The following is a 19,611-nucleotide window of genomic DNA, read 5'->3' as shown; positions in this document are numbered from 1 at the left end:
GCTGACGGCTCGGAGCCTGGAGCCTGCTTCAGATTCTGTGTCTCCCTCTCTCTCTGCTCCTCCCCTGCTCACACTCTGTCTCTCTCTCAAAAATAAATAAAGATAAAAAAAAAAAAACTGAACTGTAGAATATCCATATAGTGCAATACTGCAAAGCTGATAAAAGAATGAGGTAGGGCTGCCTGGCTGGCTGGCTCTGTTGGTAAAGCATGGGACTCTTGATCTCAGGGTCATTGAGTTCAAGCCCCACATTGAGTGTAGAGATTACTTAAAAAAAAAAAAAAGAAAAAAAGAATGAGGTAGATCTATATGTGCTGTTTAGGAAAAATGATATTACGGAGTAAAAAAAGGAGCAGCAAGATATGCTTGTGTGCTGACTTATGTTGACTTCACCTAGATACACAATGGAATTATATGGGTGTGTATGCTTCTCTACAGGGAGGCAGCAGAGACCGACAGTGGCTACCTTTGAGGTTCTGGGGTGGTGGGGTGGGGAATGGGGGTGGGGAAAAGACTTACTTTTCGCTTTATCTCTACCTTATTTATTTAATTATTTTATTTAATGTTTATTTCTTTATTTTTGAGAGAGAGAGAGAGAGCATGAGCAAGCTGGGGAGGGGCAGAGAGAGAGAGGGAGACAGAGAATCCGAAGCAGGCTCCAGGCTCCGCGCCGTCAGCACAAGCCCGACGCGGGGCTTGAACTCACAGACAGCGAGATCATGACCTGAGCCGAAGTCGGACGCTCAACCGACTGAGCCACCCAGGCACCCCTAATTACCTTTTTTTTTCTCGTTTTTTTATTTTATTTTATTTTTATTTTTGAGACAGAGAGAGACAGAGCATGAACGGGGGAGGGGCAGAGAGAGAGGGAGATACAGAATCGGAAGCAGGCTCCAGGCTCCGAGCCATCAGCCCAGAGCCCGATGCGGGGCTCGAACTCATGGACCGCGAGATCGTGACCTGAGCTGAAGTCGGACGCTTAACCGACTGCGCCACCCAGGCGCCCCACCCCTAATTACCTTTTAAAGAAAAGTGTTAACAGGGAGTATTTCAGAGTGGGCATTATCAGTCATGTTTTCTTTTTGTACTTTTCTGTATTAAAAATCCTTAGTAAGTGTAATAAAGTGGTTGACGAAGTAAATTCATACATGAGTGATCCTTTACTTAACCTGGAATAAATTGCTTTTCCACAGAAAAGAGTAAAACATTGGTTCTGGATATATATATCTATATATCTATATATCTATATTTCATGTCCAGTGCAGAACCCAATGTGGGGTTTGAACTCACAACCCTGAGATCAAGACCTGAGCTGAGATCAAGACTCTGACGCTTAACTAACTGAGCCACCAGGGCACCCCCCACGTACATGTATTTACCAACAGTTGTCTTTGCATGGGGGGATCAGGAGTGATTTAAAATGCATTCTTCGTGTTCATTTATATTCCATTCTCCTTCTGTAATGAACACACACTCCTTTGTAATTCGGAAATATGTCCGTATGTGTTGGGAGGCATACTGTGCTGGGTAACTCAAGTAAAAGCAAATAGGAACACTGATGTCTAGCCTAACTGTTGCTGAACAGATGCTTGATTTCATTTTTTCCAAACGAATCTAGCCTGCTACGCAATGCTTAAAGAAACGTCAAGTTTCTGAATGGCAGCGATTCTGATGGCAGAACCTGAATGGCAGCATTTCACTTTGTGGATTTCAGCGAGCATTACCTTGGATACCCGAGGGGCACGTGGTAAGGCAGCCCATGCTCTGTCCTGAAAATTCGTGGGGCTCCTTCACCTCGTACTTGCAGAGGGTTAACCGCCTCTCTGGAGCCCTATGTTTTTCTCAAAAAGAATCTTTGCCTCTGCCCGAGTGCCTGGATAAGAACTTGGTGGAGACTTTGCTTCCCATTCCATAGACTGCAGAAAAAGGGCATTAGATCTGGAAACTGGGAAGGTCAGTGTTACCAGTGACTTGCTTTGTTAGATTCAGCCCCAGTTCCTGATAATACATCCTTTCATTTTGGGGGAACCTATTTTAGAAAAAACCACAGAGCGGATACCCTGCTGACAACCAGCTCAAGGATGTGCTGTCTTATTAACTCTTGGTTGTCAGGTTCTCTCTTCATTGTCAGCACTGAACAGGATCGGGGGGGGGGGGGGCAGCTGGCTTCTCTCAACCCATCCAGCAGGAGGCAGGATGGCATGCTTTACGAGCCAGACCCCGGGTTGAATCCTGGCTTTGCCAATTACTAGCGCGTGACCTTGGACAAGTTACTTGCTCTCTGAGCTTAGATCTCTTTATCTGAAAAATGAGAGTAACGTCGCCTTTCCTCTGTATTTGTAGTGAGGACCTGATGTGATAACAGTATAAAATATGGAGCATAGCACGTAGTGGGTAGAAAAGATGAGGTGCGGTTGGGTCCCAGGTGAACTGAAAGAGTTCAGAACAGTGGTTGAGAACAATTACGGTTGATGACAGTCCACAGTTCCTTAGCAGACCTTACAGGGCCAGGGTAAGAATGACGGCGTGCTGAAAACGGTTCATTTGTTTCTTCGTTTTCCAACAATTATTTATTGAGCGTCTATTATGTGCCAAATGTGCTTTTAGCCACTGGGGATACTGCTCTCAGGGATCTTCTAATCCAGAGTGGGAGAGACCCAACAAGACCAGTTCTTTCAGTCCAGGACCTCCTCCACCAGTGAATAGTTTGGGTTCTGAAAATATCGCAGTTGGCGAGTCCACAGTGACTGAGCGAAACAGCTTGCGCAAATCTCTGTTCCTTATAACCCGGAGAACCCAACAAAGGCATCAACATACACGCGTGTCACATCCACACGCATCCACATGCATCCGTGTGTTCACACCAATTACCATGGCACACACAGTGTGTACACATCTATAACACACACATGTGCATATGCAGCACAAACAGCACAATACGTGTATGTATATATAGCTCCCACACATGCCTACATATAAACACGGATGCACCACACACGTGTTTATCCATGCATGCACACACACCCACGCATCCACAAGCACCTGTATTCATGCATGTGCATGTGTGCATTCACGCGCACACACAGACTCACACACACACACACAGGTACTTTTAGGGCAAGGGAGCCTCAGATGATCTACCCAATCCTTTCTTTCATAGAAGGGAATGTGGAAGCCCACGGAAGGAACTGACTCATGCAGAAGTCAATGGCCAAGCTGGGACTAGGGCCTCCAGTATCTCTTTGAGGATGCAGGGTCCCCAGAACAGTCTGACTTTCCTGGAGTCCCCAGAGACATTTGTTTAGAGGAGCAGTCTTGCCACCACTCAGAGACACTCAAAGATAATTCTCTGTTCTTAAAATTTTTTTTTTAATTTTTTTTTTCAACGTTTATTTATTTTTGGGACAGAGAGAGACAGAGCATGAACGGGGGAGGGGCAGAGAGAGAGGGAGACACAGAATCGGAAACAGGCTCCAGGCTCTGAGCCATCAGCCCAGAGCCCGACGCGGGGCTCGAACTCACAGACCGCGAGATCGTGACCTGGCTGAAGTCGGACGCTTAACCGACTGCGCCACCCAGGCGCCCCTTAAAATTTTTTTTAATGTTTATTTATTTTTGAAGGGGAGAGAGACGGAGTGTGAGTGGGGGGAGGGGCAGAGAGAGAGGGAGACCCAGAACCCGAAGCAGGCTCCGGGCTCCGAGGTGTCAGCACAGAGCCTGATGCGGGACTCTAACCCACAAACCGCGAGATCATGACCTGAGCCCAAGTCGGCGGCTCAACCGACTGAGCCACCCAGGCGCTCCTTTGTTCTTGATGCAAAAGGGAATCCTTCTTGGGTAAGCTGGGCCCAGGAGCCAGGGCCAGACTGCAGGCAGAATTTGGAGGACCTCAGATGCTGGTCGCTCCTTACCGAATATGCCCAAGAAAGGAAAGGTTACCCACAACTCTCCAAACATCTGCCCCCCTGTTTTCCAGGACTGGCCCAACTTGCTTAATTCCTCAGTCATTTCCCCTGGAAGACGAATAGTGTCCGTGTTTGCAGAGGCCAATGTCTCTCAGCATAACCGTACAGTGCCCTGGGCAGAGGACGGGCTTGTCGAGCAGTGGGGACAGAGGGCTGACCCGAGCCCTCACTCGGGATTGTTGATCTTAGTTTGGAGATATGTAAAGTGAAAGGCTGTCTCTGGCCACATCCTGGAAAAGCTCGGCTTATCAGCTGGAGTATTTTTCTATGCAAACAAGCCTCCTGCGTACCTGCTCCTTCCTGATTAGGGTGAGAGGGGCTTACGTCCCTCCTTGGGACTCCCTCGATTCTCAAGATGTCACAGGGTATGCGTGACACAGAGCAAAAGTGGCTCCGGGAGCAGGGGTACCAGAAAGGGCCCTATGGGTTCCTAGCATCTGGGCTCCACCCCAGGGCCTGCTGGGATCCTGATGGGGAGGATGGGGGACGGACATAAAATTGTCAGGAAGAAGGAGTAAGGCAGGCAAAGCTGGTGTTGTCCTTCTTCCTACTTCCACAGGTCGTTATTGTAAGGTGGGGGGTGCGGAGCAAGGGGGTAATAGCCATGAGCAATGAGCCACTTTCTTCAGGAAGGAGCCCCTGGTAGAACTGACAAGTGTCTGGAGGGGTCAGGCTGGTATCAATATCCACAAGCTCTCACTTGGTGGTCTGGGACACAGCAGAGAGTTTCCAGTATGTTCTGAGGACAGGGGCCCCTCTTGCCCATCGGACCGTGAGTTCCCTGCTCACATCCCCCTACTCTTTGACCCCTTTTCTTTGAAGTCTGGGGTTTGATACCCTCCACCCCCTCATTCCAATCTCTGGTCTAGAATTTCTCCTCTGGCTTTTGGGCTTTGGCCCAACCTCCCCCACAGCTGAGCTCCTGGGCTCCCAAGGCTGCATCTGAAATTCCATGTTTCTGGCATTGTATCCCTTCAGCCTTGGCTCTCCCAGGCCTCCGGGATGGAGCTGCGTTCCCTCCGCCCAGTCTTCTCGCCAGAGGAGAAACATTGGGTAAGAACCAGCCCGACCCGTGGGGTCCAGGTCTGCAAATTTCCGCAAGGCCTAGAAGGAGTGGCTGAGTCCTCTTTTTAGAGACCCCATCATGGTTGCAGACAGGAAGGTATTTCTCAAAAGCTTGCTTATGATCACTGTGACTTGTTTCATTGCTCGTTGCCTTGAGATCTCGCCCGTTCTACCTCCTTCTGCTTTTTGCTTATTCACTGGCGGGAAGTGGCCAAAGGAGGAAGTGCAAGGACGAGAGACAGAGAAGGGTTGGAAGATGCGGGAGCTGAGTCGGAGCTGACTGGCTCCACCAAGGGGGGCCCGGGCAAAGACAAGATGCACGGGTTCCTGTTCTTCCTCTTCCTTTTCCAGCTTGCAGGTGAGCGGGGCCCGGGTCTGTGCTAGAGAAGAGCTTCTGGGGGCAGGAAGAAGGGGGCCCAGCAAGGGGTCCCGCTGAGAAGCAGGCTCCATTCTAAGGAGATTCTCCAAGTAGTGAGTCTGTGTGTGTCATCCACTCTATTCCTCTCCCGGGGTTTTGGTGCCCACCGTGGCCAGTGTGGAAATGTCAAGGGTGCCTTCATAAAGGAACCCCGCACAAGGCAGAAAAGGCATAATTCCTGACCACCCGGGGGCTGATAATTCCAGACGCACAGACTGATGGGCCCCTCTGGTCCCAGAGAAGCAGAGGGGCCCTGGTGGCTCGGGAGAGCCGGCGAATGCTTGCTCCTGGACTCTCACCTTTGAGAATGTGTTATGGGGGAGGAAAGAAGGGAGAGTGGAGGGGGCTTTGGAGGAAGGAAAGCGGGGCGTTGGCCAGACAGGGAGGGAGAGGTGGTTCTAGGCATTTCGGGTAGAAGGAAACAGCAGAAGTTACTGAGGGGCTGAGTCGGAGGGCGGCAGGAAACTGTAAATTGATGGATAACATTTTGATTAAAAATTAAGGGTGGGGGCACCTGGGTGGCTCAGTCGGTTAAGTGTCCAACTTCGGCTCAGGTCATGACCTCATGGTTTGTGAGTTCCAGCCCCACGTCGGGGGCTCTGTGCCGACAGCTCGGAGCCCGGAGCCGGCTTCGGATTCTGTGTTTCCCTCTCTCTCTGCCCCGCCCCCGCTCAAGTGCTGTCTCTCCTTCTCAAAAATAAGTAAACACTAAAAAAAAAAAAAAAAAAAGAAAGAAAAGAAAATGATGGGGGTTTTCTTGACATGGAAATGCTGGAGGCCAGAGGGCTCGGTGTTGGGCCTCTCTCTCGGGAGCCCCTGCCTCTCCTCTCTTGGCTTAAATACCACCTCTACCCCCATGACGCCCAATTTTGTATTGCTAGCATACATCACCCTGGACCCCAGAATCTTTTAATCAACTGCCCATTCCACATCTTCACTAAGATGTTGACATTTCAAATGTGACCTGAGCATATTTTTCCCCCTCGAATTCCTTTCTCTCCCATCTTTATGTTTAGCAAATTCCATCTTTTCTAGGTGCTGGGGCGAAACCCGGGGTTCACACATCTCTTCTGTCCTATCCTATAATGATCCTTGGCAAATGCAAGCCAGATCCTGTCTTTCCTCTGGTCGAGACCCTCCAACGACCTTCCATCCTACTCAGAGTAAAAATACAGAGACCTTCCAGAAGCTACACGGTGCAGCCCCTGGTTCTCTCACCTCCCCACCTCCCCAATCTCTGTTTCTACTCTGCTCCCTCGGCTCAACCCACTGTAGCTGCACCGGCCTCTTAGATGTTCTTTGAATGTGCTAGGTACACTGCTGCCTCAGGGCCTTTGCACTTGCGGTTCTCTCTGCCCAGAATGCTCTTCCTCAGACAGCCTCAGGCTCCAGTCCCTTGCACCCTGCATGTCTTTGATTCTCACTGAAGCCTTCATTAATAACAAACCTCATTAAAATTGCAATTCCCTTGCATTATCTTTCTCCACTGTTTGACTCTTCCTTCCCCCACCTTGAGAAAACAAACTTCAGGAAGGCAGAGATGTTTGGGCCTGAAACCATACCATCTACAGATCAGAAAAATAGTAACTATTAGTTGAGCGGCTGAATGTATCCCATGGAGGGGGCAAATATGATTGCTGTACCCCACCCTCCATATTTCTTTTTCATAGAACTGAACATTCGAGACTCTTCACATTAATTGGAGAGCACATACATTGCTCATGAGAATGTAAAATGGTGCAGCTACTTTGGAAAACAACGTGACAGTCCTCAAAATGTTAAACATGTGGTTGCCACATGACCCAGCAATTCCATCCCGGGTGTATACAAATGCGAATGTTCATGGCAACATTATTCATAATCGTTAAAAGCTGGAAACGACCTAAATGTATACCAACTGATGGATGAATGAATAAAACGTGTCATACCCGTACAATGGAACATTATTCGGCCATAAAAACAAATGAATACTGATACACGCTATAACACAGATGAACCTTGAAAACATCAGGCTAAGTGAAAGAATCCAGATGCAAAAGGCCATATATTATCTGATTCCATTCCTACGAAATTTCCAAGATACCTAAATTCATAGAGACAGAAAGGAGATTAGTGGCTGCCAGGGGCTGGGCGGGGGGAGGAGGAAGGGAGTGTGTGTGGTAAGAGTGATGGGTTTCTTTCTGGGGTGATAAAAATGCCCTGGAATTAGACGTGGCAATGGTAGCACAGCTCTGTGAATGCCCCAAGAACCGCTGAGTGGTACCCTTGAAAAGAGTGAATTGTATGGGAGGTGAGCCGCCTGTCCAGGAGCAGAGGGAAGAATCGGGAGCAGTAGATCTCTCGAGAAAAATCTCCGGGGAGCCTGAGGCATTGTGTGCCTCTGAGGCTCCAACGGGTGCTCACGGCAATCGGAGGGCCCTTTGTGATTTGTGATTCTTTTTCATGGCTGAATTTGATCATCCGTTCCATCAGTCGGAGAAATGAAAAGGATGCCTCCGAGAAGCGGTGTGTGCTCAGCGGAGAGCCGAGCTAAGTGACCCGACACAGAGAGACTCGGAGAGGGGGGAGGTGGTGCTGTAGATGGGCTGCAAGGAGCCTCTGCGAAAAGACGGCTGAGCAGACGCCTGGGGGACGAGAAGGATCCGGGGGCAGCTTTTTAGGCACAGGGAACAGCAAGCTTGAAGTCTGTGATAGGGACTGGAGTCTGGCCTGGGCAGGTCTGAGGAGCAGACGGGTCATGTGCCTTGGTCATGTGCTTCACAACAGCGCCGTGGGGCAGATTGGGAGGCTACCATTCTGTCTGGCAGAAGAACCGTGTGGGAGGAACGTGACGCGTCCAGGACCACAAGGCTGGTAAAAGGCAGAGCTGGGGTGGGTCGTAGGAATGGAGAAGGCCCACGTTGGATGCGCCCTTAGGAGGCAAATCAGCAGCGCAGCGAATGCGCATAAAAGACTGCTTCTTTCTCTCCCCGCCATCTGGAAACAGGGGAGGTTGGTGAGCAGATGTGAGAGTAGGGCTGGTGCGCGTGTGCACGCACGTGCACGCGCTTGGGTGCGCGTGACCAAGGCAGAGTGGGAACAGCGGTTGGAAGCCAGCAGGCACAGCTGGGTGCCAAGCAGCCACCTGGTGGGCGCTGTGCACCTTTGTCCCCCTTCACCAGCCTCTCCCACGGAACTTGCCATAACAAGCTACCGTTTTACCCCTCACCACTTCCCATTTCTGAAGAGTTTATTGTTGGGGCACCCGGGGTGGCTCAGTGGGTTAGGCATCCGACTTCCCCTCGGGTCATGATCTTGCGGTTCATGAGCCCGCCTCTGGCTCTGCCCTGACAGGGTGGAGCCTGCTTGGGATTCTCTGTTTCCCTCTCTCTGCCCCTCCCCTGTTCTCTCTCTCTCTTTCTCTCTCTCTCAAAAAAAAAAAAAAAAAAAAAAAAAAATCATTAAAAAAAATAGAGTTTATTGTTTTAAAGGCATACAAGAAACAACTACGAAGCAAGGTATCCCATTGGACTTTGCAGACTACTTTCTATGAGAAAGGAAGGGATTTTTAATTACCCTATATCTTCAGAGAAAAGTTAGCCCTTTTGTCCAACTTCAGCCTCGCCATGAGTGGTGGCAGTGGACAAGACTCAGGTGTGCGGGGCCCAGAGTGGAGACTGGCTGATGTCCTGTGCTGTGTGGGCGTAGGGGTCCGGTCCTGTCACTCACTGATGGTGAAGCTGTCACTTCCCTCTGGGGCCCAGCTTCTTCCTCATCTGGGACTCCTCCTCATCAGCTAGTCTGTGAGTAACCATGTCTGCTGAGGATGCTGCTCCTTGGGCCTCAGGGGTGCCTTCTGCGTCGGGAGGCTTCAGACAGCAGGGTGGGAGCTCTGCCGAGGTTGGTGGGGAGGGGGCGCCGGGACAGACGGTTCTAAGAAGCGAGTGGAACAGACAGTTCAAGAGTCAGGTCCAACACCAGTGCTCAGGTGAGATAGGCTAATGCCACCTTATTAGTTTCCTAAGGCTGCCAGATAATTTACCGCAAACTTAGTGACTTAAAACAACACAGATTTATAATGTTAGAGTCTGGAAGTCAGAGTCTAAAAAGGTGAACGGGGCTGCATTCTTTTGGGTGGCTTTGGGAGGGAATCAGATTCCTTGACTTTTCCAGAGGCTGCTGTGTCTTTGGTGTGTGGCCCCACATCAGTCTTCAATGTCCCTTCTCCTCTGGCCCTGACCCTCCTGCTTCCCTCTGATAGGGAGCTTTTTTAAAAAAAAAATTTTTAATGTTTAGTTACTTTTGAGAGAGAGAGAGAGACAGAGCGTGCGTGCATGAGTGGGGGGCGGGGGGGAAGAGAGAGAGAGAGACAGAGACAGAGAGACAGGGAATCCGCAGCGGGCTCCAGGCTCCGAGCTGTCAGCATAGAGCCCGACGCAGGCTTGAGCCCACAAACTGCGACATCATGACCTGAGCCGGAGTTGGACGCTTAACTGACTGAGCCACCCAGGCGCCCCCTCTGATACAGATCTTTGTGATGATTTGGGCCCACCCAGATACTCCAGTATAATCTCTCCATCACAAGATCCTTTATTTAATCACATCTACAAAGTCCCCTTTTGTCACGTGAGATTGAATATATTTTACAGGCTCTGGAGATTAGGATGTAGACATCCTTCCAGAGCCATTATTCTGCTTACCATGCCATGAAACAGCCCTGTCCAGGCATTATTTTTTTCCCAATCATTTTGAAAGTAATAAGTGCTCATTGTGGATACTTAGGGAAGTACAGAAAAAAAAGAAGCATTAGGAAAAATAAAAAAAACCTATGTCCCTGATCTTAATGCCCAAGGCAACCCAATGCTAATTAAAAAAAAAAAAAATATTTACTTATTTTTTGAGAGAGAGACAGAGGGCAAGCAGGGGAGGGGCAGAGAGAGAGGGAGACACAGAATGCAAAACAGGTTCCAGGCTCTAAGCTGTCAGCACAGAGCTCGATGTGGGGCTTGAACCCATGAACCTTGAGATCTGTGTTGAAGCCAGACGCTTAACCTACTGAGCCACCCAGGCTCTCCAATCCAATGTTAATTTAACATTTTAACTTATTTCCCTTCAATCTTTTTTTTTCTGTGCATATTTAAAAAGTTAGTTGAGATTATACTGTATATTAGATTTAAAAATCCATTTTAATTTCGTAGGAGGATTTTCCACACAGTTAACAGTATTTCTAAGCAAATTATCAGTGTCTGCATTACATTTTATTGAATATTTATTTTCCCAGTTGGTGGATGTTAACCATGTTTCCTTTATTTTTGGTATTTAAATAATTACGTAATGAATCTTGGTGCATAAATTTAAAAAATATTTTTAATAAAATATTTTTAAGTTTATTTATTTTGAGAGAGAGACAGAGAGAGCGAGTGGGGGAGGGGCAGAGAGATAGGGAGAGAGAACATTCCAAGCAGGTTCTGCACTGTCAGCACAGAGCCTGACATGGGGCTCCAACTCACAAACCTCAAGTTCCCGATCTAGGCTGAAACCAAGGGTCGGACACCTAACCGACTGAACCACCCATGTGCCCCCCAAATCTTTAAATTTAATTTTACAGAGAGAGCAAGCAAGCAGAAAAGATGGGAAGAGGGAAAGAGAGAGAGAATCTTAAGTACACTCCAAGCCCAATGTGAGGCTCAAGCCCATGACCCTGGGATCATGACCTGAGCTGAAATCAAGAGTTGGAGAAATCAAGAGTTGGATGCTCCACTGGCTGAGCCACCCAGGCATCCCTTGGCACATATATTTTTGTTAGCTTCTCTGTCAAATCCTAGACATATAATCACTGGAGCAAAGGGCATGATTATTTTGCTACATAATTGCCATATTACTTTCTGTAATGGTTGAACTGGTGACATACCTCCCAGCAGCTTCTCTGAGTGTCTGAATATCCATTCCACATCACCCATGTCAGCAACATAGTAGTCACAAAAACTTGGTTGATTTTATATATGAAAATGACATCACTTTAAAATGTTTTCATTTGCAAAAAAAAAAAAAGTTTTCATTTGCTAGATATTTTAATTGAACATTTCCAATTTTACTATCCATTTGAATTTCCTCTTTGTGACTTGCCTTTTCTTGCCCCTTATCATTTTTTTTTATAATGTTTACTTATTTTTGAGACAGAAAGAGAGGGACAGAGGATCCAGAGCGGGCTCTGTGCTTACAGCAGATAGCCCGATGTGGGGCTCGAACTCACAATCCTGGGATCATGACCCGAGTCGAAATCAAGAGTTGGATGCTCAACTGATTGAGCCACCCAAGCACCCCTATATATTCTTTTAAAAAAATGACTTAATCCTTTTTTACATTATTTGTTTCAAATATTTCTTGCAGTGTGCTCTTTGCCTCCCTTCAGTCTGTTTTCTGGTATGTCCAAGTGTTACATTTTTTAATATGTGGTCAAATTTACTGACTCCTCTGTGATGAAAATTTAATTTTTTAGTTTAGAAAGTGCCCCCTTTCATTCAGACATTTTTCCTTTTTTTAAAACATGTATTAATTTTTGAGAGTCAGAGCACCAGCAGGGTAGGGGCAGAGAGAGGAGACACAGGATCTGAAGCAGGCTCCAGGCTGTGAGCCATCAGCACAGAGCCCGACGCTTGGTTCAAACCCTCGAACCGGGAGATCATGGCCTGACCTGAAGTTGGATGTTTCACTGACTGAGCCACCCAGGCTCCCCTTTTCATTCAGAGATTTTATAAAGACTTCTAATTTCCTCTAGTCTAAGAAGTGATTTGCTATTTTGTGTTGACCTTCTTAGTCTCCCTATCTTTACCTACTTGGAGCATGTGGAGAGGTGAGAGGGTCCAGCAACACTTGTGCAAAACTGTCCCCTTCCCCACTTTTTTTTTTTTTTTAAATCTCCTATGGTATATTATACTCCAGAGAGTTGAAAACCTACCTCTAGGCAAATACCAATAGTACATCAATGTTCACAGCAGCATTATTCATAATAGCCCAAAAGGGAAAACAACCCAAGTGTCATCAATTGATGAACAGATAAACACTGTGTGGCCTATCCCTACCATGGAATGAAGTGCCTGCATAGGCTATACCATGGACGAGCCTTAAAAACATTACACTAAGTGAAAGAAGCCAGACACAAAAGGCCATACATTGTATGACTACATTTATACAAAATGTGGACTTCAGAGTAGAGAAGTCTGTAGACAGAATGTAGACTAGTTCTACCAAAAGAGCAAATACCAGGTACAGTGTTTCTTCTGAGGTGATGAAAATGTTCTGGAATTAGAGGTGATGTTGCAAAGCTCTGTGAATATCCCCAAAACACCAGAGTAGATGATTTAAAATTAAGAGTAAAGGGTGCCTGGGTGGCTCAGTTGGTTAAGATCTGACTTTGGCTCAGGTCACGATTTCACAGTTTGTGAGATTGAGCCCCACGTCGGGTGAGCATGAGCCCAGCTTTGGGTAAGCCCTGCTTCTCTCTCTCTCTCTCTCTCTCTCTCTCTCTCCCCCTTCACTCAAAAAAAATTAAGAGTAAAATTCATGATATGTGAATTATATCTCCATTTTTATTTAAAAAAATTTTTTAATGTGTACTTATTTTTGAGAGAGAGACAGAGACAGAGTGCGAGTGGAGAGGGGCAGAAAGAGAGGGAGACACAGAATCTGAAGCAGGCTCCAGGCTCTGAACTGTCAGCACAGAGCCTGACACAGGGCTTGGACTCGTGAACTGTGAAATCGTGACCTGAGCCAAAATTAAGAGTCGGATGCTTAACTGACTGAGCCACTCAGGCGCCCCAAGCCAGTGTTTTAAAATGGAGAGGTTCCATATAAAATCCAGATTCCTGGTTACTCTAGAAAAATTAAAAGGTCTGAAGCCACAGAGCCCACATCTTGCATGAGGAGAGTGGGCCGAAATGTACTGGGGTCTTGCTTTCGTTCAGTCATTTGCTCTCCAGATGACTTTGGCCATGGGAAGGGGGTGGGGTGGACTATGGGAAGCTGTCATTGCTCAGTGTTGACATTTTTGATTCTTGGAGATCTGTGGTTGTGCTCTTAGGTGATTTCTATGATGGATTGGACCCAGTGGAGTTTTGAAGGACAAAGATCTGTGTTGTGGAAGGTCTATTCCTTCTTTGACTGTTATTCAACTCATGAGGTCCTTGGGTTTATTGGAATCATTTGTGATGCAGGAGGCTGTGGCTCTTCCTCAGGAGGTGAGATGGGGCGGTGACAGGCACGTGGATTTGTGTTTTCCAGGCTCATCTGATATCTCGGGTCCAGAAGCGGTCAGAGGCCTGGTGGGGGGCTCACTGACGGTGCAGTGTCGCTATGTACGAACGTGGAAAAACAGCAAAAAGTGGTGGTGTCGAGGAGCCAACTGGGGAAACTGCCATATCCTTGTTAAAACCGATGGGTCAGAGCAGGAGGTACAGAGAAAAAATGTGTCCATCAAGGACAATCAGAAAAACCTCATTTTCACTGTGACCATGGAGAAGCTCAAGCAAACTGATGCGAATATTTACTGGTGTGGGATTGAGAGATACGGAATTGACCTTGGGGTCAAAGTCAAAGTGACCGTCCACCCAGGTAAGAGTATGTGTAAGTGTGGCTGTGTGCCTTCAGGGCCCACTCTGTCCTGGGCTCTAAGGTTCCTCTCCAGTGACTTCAGTGTCACTCAGAGTGAACTGTCACACAGGGTGGTTGAGTCCTGAGCTCTCTGAGAACCCGATTGACCCCTTGGGGTTGAGAGGGACAGGGCTTCTCTTAGATGCTCTCTTGGCTCCCAGCTTCTCCTCCAGGATGGGATTGAGCTTGTCTGGGCATGTGTTTCTCTGCACGGCTCCGTGCCTGAGTCTATTGCTGACAGAGATCAAGGTGATGGTCCCAGTTTCAGCCCATAGGACAAAGGGACCTCCTTCCAGGGGACCCAGAGACCCCAATTCCTGCCAATGCTTCCCTGGACTTCTGGTACCCTGAGTCCCTGCTCTTTCTGGAGTTTAGGGCCGGGACTTCATAGCGGCTATTCCCCTGCTCTGTTCCGTGCCACTCTCAGGGGGAAGGGCCCCAGCATAGTCGTGGTGGTGTAGTTGATTCCTGAGGTTCAGAATGGCCTCCACAGTGAAAAAGCTGTTTAATTCTGCTCCTGTCCTTTTTGAATAAATAAGATTGGGGAAGGCATTGGCAAAGGCCTTGTCATAGGCAGTGTGAATGTTTAAAGTCTAGCTGAATTCCAGCTGCCTTTGTCCTGAGGTAACACTAGGCCCCCTCTAATCCTTCCAGGGCCTGCTCAACATCCTCCCTGGACCTGTACCCAGTCCTGCCTGCCTCTGAGGCTGAGTATCCTAGGGGTCAGGGAGAAAAAAGCGGTCTAGGCTATAGGCCCTTCCCTTCCCACGGCCCAGCTCCAGGCTCCCCCTGGGCTCAGAGCCACGTGCAGGGCTGTGGGCAGGTTAGCAGGCTGAATAGTGTATAATCTGGTCTATGCCTAGCACCAACTACAGTGTCAACCACCAGCTCAAATGCCACCCTGTCCACAACGCCAGCAGAGACCAAAGGCCCCCCGACTGTGACCAGCCACCACTACGATGGCAGGTAAGCCAGTTCCGGTGTGCTGTTTCCTGTGGTCTGCTTGGTTTGAACTCCTCCAATGGGGGGGTGCCCTTTGCAGTCCTAGGGTTCCCCTAATTACCGTTATGGCAAGAACAGTGGTATTGATGATTTGTCCCATCTCAGGAGCACCTGACTGCTCACAGAGGGCTTTCCTGTCCATTGTCTCTTAATTCTTTGACCCTACTCACGAGGAGGAGTAGGCAGATACACATGTTCCCGTTTTATAGAGGAAGAAACAGTCTCTCTCACGCTTCTTAGTAGCCTGCCTGGCCAGTGCAGCCAAAGTGGCTTTCTAGAAGTTGAGAGGCCACTTTCCAATTCCTCCTATGCCCTCTTGACCTTGTTTCTAGATAGGCTGATCTCCTTTTGCCCGGCCTTCCTGTAGAATCCGAATGGGAGGTCTCCACTCTGTCTACTCTCGCCTGGAGTCCCTTCTTTTTCTCTCTCCCATTTGCCTTCTGTTTCAAAAGTTTCTTTCTACTAACCTTCTTTTAATAAGTAATAGCTAACAGGGCGCCTGAGTGGTTAAGCGTCTGATTCTTGGTTTCTGTTCAGGTCATGATCCCGTAGTTCATGAGATCAAGCCCTGCATTGGGCTCTGAGCTGACAGCGTGGGGTTGGCTTGGGATTCTCTCTCCCTCCCTCTCTCTCTCCCCGCCCCACTCATGTAGAATGAATTCATTCTACAAATTCTGTGACTAGTGACAAATAAGAGATAGTCTTTGTATGAGTTTGTTCAGGATGCCATGACAAAGCACCATATCTTGGGCCACTGAAACAATAGACATTTATTTTCCCACTGTTCTGGAGGCCAGAAGGATGAGATCAAGGTGTCTCAGGGTTGGCCTCTTCTTGGGGCTCAAAGGGAGAAGCGGTCCCATGCCAATCTCCCAGCTGCTGGTGTTTGTCAGCCATCTGGGGGGCTCCTTGGCTTGTGGGAGCATTAACCCAATTTCTGCCTCTGTTGTCACAGGGCCTTCCTGTGCATACCTGTGTGTGGCTAGATTTCCCTTTTGTAAGGACACCAGCCATTGGATGAGGGCCCATCCTAATCCAGTATGACCTCATTTAGACTTGATTATATCTGCAAAGATCTTATTTCCAAATAGGTCACCTTCACAGGTTGGGAATGAACATGAATTGTGGGGGTGGGGGACACTATTTGATCCAGTACAGCAGCACAAGCATAGAAGCAGGGAGACCTTTCCAGAGCTCATTGCCATATAGTTTCCATTAGGTGTCTGGACCCACCAAAACGCTGTGGAACCCTCCTCTCTTTAAATTTTTTTTTTTAATTTTTTTACCATCTCTAGGGTACTCAGGAGTGGGATTCCCAGGCTGGAAATCACAGGCCTCCAGGTCAAAAAGTGTTGGCCTTCCTGGCTTCCAGGCAGCTGGGACAAGGCCCAGAAGCAGGAGGCAGGCCAGGGTGTATGGTGTCTTTCTGTTGTTTCCAGTGCTGACTCCATTAACCTCAGCATCCTGCTTCCCCTCATCTTTGCCGTGTTGCTGCTTGTCCTGGTGGCGGCCTCACTCTTGGCTTTGAGAATGATGAAGCAGCAGAAGAAAGGTGATCAGATTCAGCTGCTGGTGCTGAGCTGGGGCTGGGCGGGGGGCGGGGTGGGGGGGAGCCGATGGCTGGTTCTGCCTCCACGTTCTCAGGGTAAATGCACCCCTCTCCTCTCAGAACCCACAAGGACCCGAGGTCTCCTGGGGTGCTCTCCAGTCCCCCCACTCCTGCCACAGCCGGGGGACTCTTGTAGTCAAGGGCGAGGGGCGGGGGGCACTTCTTTTCTCCTAGATGTATGTCTGGGGCCTAAGTTCTAAGTTTCTGTGCTCCTGAGTATCTAGGCTTTTGAAGCTAAGAACCAGGAGAAAACAACCTGTTTCTTTGTTGCCTCTAATGGGGGTGGGGTGGGGGTGGGGGGAGAATCAGGGGTAGAGGCCAAGGGGCAGAGAGAAATAGGAACCACCAGCACTGAAAGCTGGTCCATAAGGTTCTGACCTAGCTCCTGCACCCCACTCGGAGGGCAGCCTGCATGGGGCACCCGTGTACCAGGCACAGCCAAGCAACTGGAAATGCAAGGAAGGGATGGGCTCAGCTGCCCAGCAGCCCCTGGCCCACTCGAAGACGAACTGGAATTGGGTGGATCACAGGAGACGAGACAGACCTAAATCAAAGGCCATGGAGCTGGGGAGGGAGGGGTTCGGCACCCCGGGTAGCTGGGAAGGCAGGCATGACTTTGAGTTGACTCCCAAATAATGGATGATGGTGGAGACCCGGGGGCATCTTGGGCAGGACTTCCGGCAGAAGTTATATGTGCCTGCAACTGCCCCGCAGGAAACTTAACCACACGGGCACCAAGGGCTGGCAGGGCCACCAGATCAGCTGATGACAGTTCCTCGATGTGGGGAAGATTGGCGAGGTCTCCTTATTTCTCAGGTGGAGACGGGGCAGCTGGGAGAGGTAGTGACCAATGTCACAGAGTGTGTCATCTGAGGAGTCAGAATCGGAACCAGGTCTCACGTCTCTGAGTCTGGAGCTGAATCCACCTCTTATCTTCCAGATTTCTCTTCCCCAGACCCGGGGGCCCTGTGAGTCTGGAGACGGGCTTTCTGATTTTGATTGTTTTTGTCTTTTAGCTGCTGGGCCATCCCCAGAGCAGGTAAGAGAGCTTCTGAGGTCAGATCAGAGACACCAGATCGCGCCTTCCTCTCTTTCCTCATTGTCCCCGGAGCGCTGTTGTCCAAACCTATCAGACAAACCGTGTCCTTGCGCTCACGGTCCAGCTGCAGAGCCTGGGAGGATGGGATGCTGGAAACAGACAGAAGGGGGGAGGGCGGGAAGGGGGTAGGCATGGGGGCTGCAGAGGAAGCTGGGAGAGGGGGGCCCAGGGAAGCTTGGCCCCGTAACCCTCTGTGGAAGACGACCCACTTCCTCTCCCAGGTGATGCAGCCGCTGGAGGGGGACATCTGCTATGCAAACCTGACCCTACAGCCAACCGGAACCTCCCACGGCTCCTCCCAGAAGAAGGCCTGCACAAAGCCCTCCTCCTCTGCCCTGGAAAACCAGCAGGAAGTGGATTATGTCACCATGGTGTGTACCTGGGGCTGCTGTGGGCCTTGGAGCCAGATAGGCTTTCTCCTGCCCATGTGGGCACAGAGGAAGAGGGGTGGGTGCTGGGCAAAGCCACAGCCATTGAAAGACTTGCCTCTGGAGCTCCCCTCCACACCTCCCTCCTCCCCAGACTTTTGGCCTTTGGACGTGTCTCTACAGCAGTCCTTGGCACTGGAGGATGCAGAGTCCCATCAGACATGGCCCTCATGCTGGTTGGGTCACAACCCAGACAGGTCGTGACCTAGAATTCCCTGTGAAGGGTGCTGCCCTTGTCCAGAGTCGAGGGAAGGTCTTCTGCTGTGGTTGGAGCTCAGGGAGCTGGCAGAGGGAAGGCGACAGGAGCTGGAGGGTCTGGGAGGAGCCTTCAGAAGCTCTGAAGGCTCTGTTTCCCCACCTCATCCAAGGCCGCCTCCGTGCATGGGCGTAACCTCCTGCCTGCCTCTCTGACCCCTTGGGCATCTTTATTACAGGCCCCCTTTCCGAAGGAGAACATTTCCTATGCGGCTCTGTCTTGGGAGCTTTTGGATCAGGAGCCAACCTACAGCAACACAGACTTCCTCGTCACCCACGTTCCCAGAAAGAACCCTGAGGAGTCCATGGAATATAGCACCATCAGGAAGCCTTAGCCTAAGCTCCAGGCCCCCCTCTCCAACCCCACACAAGGCCTGTGAACATGTTCCTGTTTTGTCTGCTTTCTGTCCCCAGTCACTTCATGGGGACCAAATGGTGACTGAAGCCTTGGTCTGGTCCAGCTAGCGTCACTTCCAGTTCCATCTGGGTTCGGGGCCTGGTCTCAAGGGGCTTTCGAGAGGCAGACGGGAGTCTCTCTACATCCTTTTTCCTCTCACATGGCTTGGGAGGGGCTTAGGGATAGGCTCTGGAGCTGCCAAGGGAGTAATAAAGATAATGATAATAGTAATAATTAACCTTTATTTATTGCCTACCACATATGGTGGGCTGAATAATGGCCCCCAAAGTTATCTGTGTCCCCATCCCCAGAACCTGGGAACATGGCAAAGGAGCTACGAAGTTGAGGATTTTGAGATAGGCAGAGTATTCTGGATTACCCAGGTAGGCCCTAAATATAATCACAAGGCTCCTTGTAAGAGGGAGGCAAGAAGGTCACAAGAAGAGAAGGTGGCAGATGACAGAAGCAGAGGTTGCAGAGATGTGGCCAGCAGCCTCCAGGAGCCAGAAAGGGCAAGCAGTGGATTCTCCCCTGGAGCCTCTAGAAGGAGCCAGCCTGCCAACACCCTGACTTTATAGTCCAGTGAAACAGACTGTGTAGTTCTGGCCTTCAGAATTGTAGGAGGATAAATTGGCATTGTGTTAATGGAGCCAGTAAACGTGCGGTAATTTGTCACGGCAGCAACAGGAAATCAACATGCTATGTGGCGCCTTCCCTAAATGCTTTACCCGCAGTAACTAGTTTT

The 19,611-nt window shown here is 49.4% G+C and overlaps 2 protein-coding genes across 4 annotated transcripts in view; one reads left to right on the top strand and one right to left on the bottom strand.

Annotated features, from left to right (window-relative positions):
- Window positions 1-19,611, bottom strand: part of RAB37 (RAB37, member RAS oncogene family) — a 55,686-nt gene that overhangs the window by 16,486 nt on the left and 19,589 nt on the right. The window lies entirely within an intron of this gene.
- CD300LF (CD300 molecule like family member f) lies at window positions 5,037-19,097 on the top strand. Of its 2 annotated transcripts, XM_045490863.1 has the most exons (8): window positions 5,037-5,127; window positions 5,239-5,388; window positions 13,708-14,037; window positions 14,940-15,042; window positions 16,518-16,630; window positions 17,704-17,726; window positions 18,008-18,157; window positions 18,649-19,097. In XM_045490863.1, exons 2-8 carry the CDS (start codon window positions 5,346-5,348, stop codon window positions 18,802-18,804), a joined length of 918 nt encoding a protein of 305 aa, XP_045346819.1. In that variant the 5' UTR covers window positions 5,037-5,127; window positions 5,239-5,345; the 3' UTR covers window positions 18,805-19,097. The 2 variants fall into 2 exon arrangements, with proteins under 2 accessions (XP_045346819.1, XP_045346818.1); XM_045490862.1 differs by having other exon boundaries at window positions 5,120-5,388.

Source organism: Leopardus geoffroyi, chromosome E1, assembly GCF_018350155.1.
Source record: "Leopardus geoffroyi isolate Oge1 chromosome E1, O.geoffroyi_Oge1_pat1.0, whole genome shotgun sequence".
In the NCBI taxonomy this organism is placed as follows: Eukaryota; Metazoa; Chordata; class Mammalia; order Carnivora; family Felidae; genus Leopardus; species Leopardus geoffroyi.
This window is presented reverse-complemented; position numbering and strand designations above follow the sequence as displayed.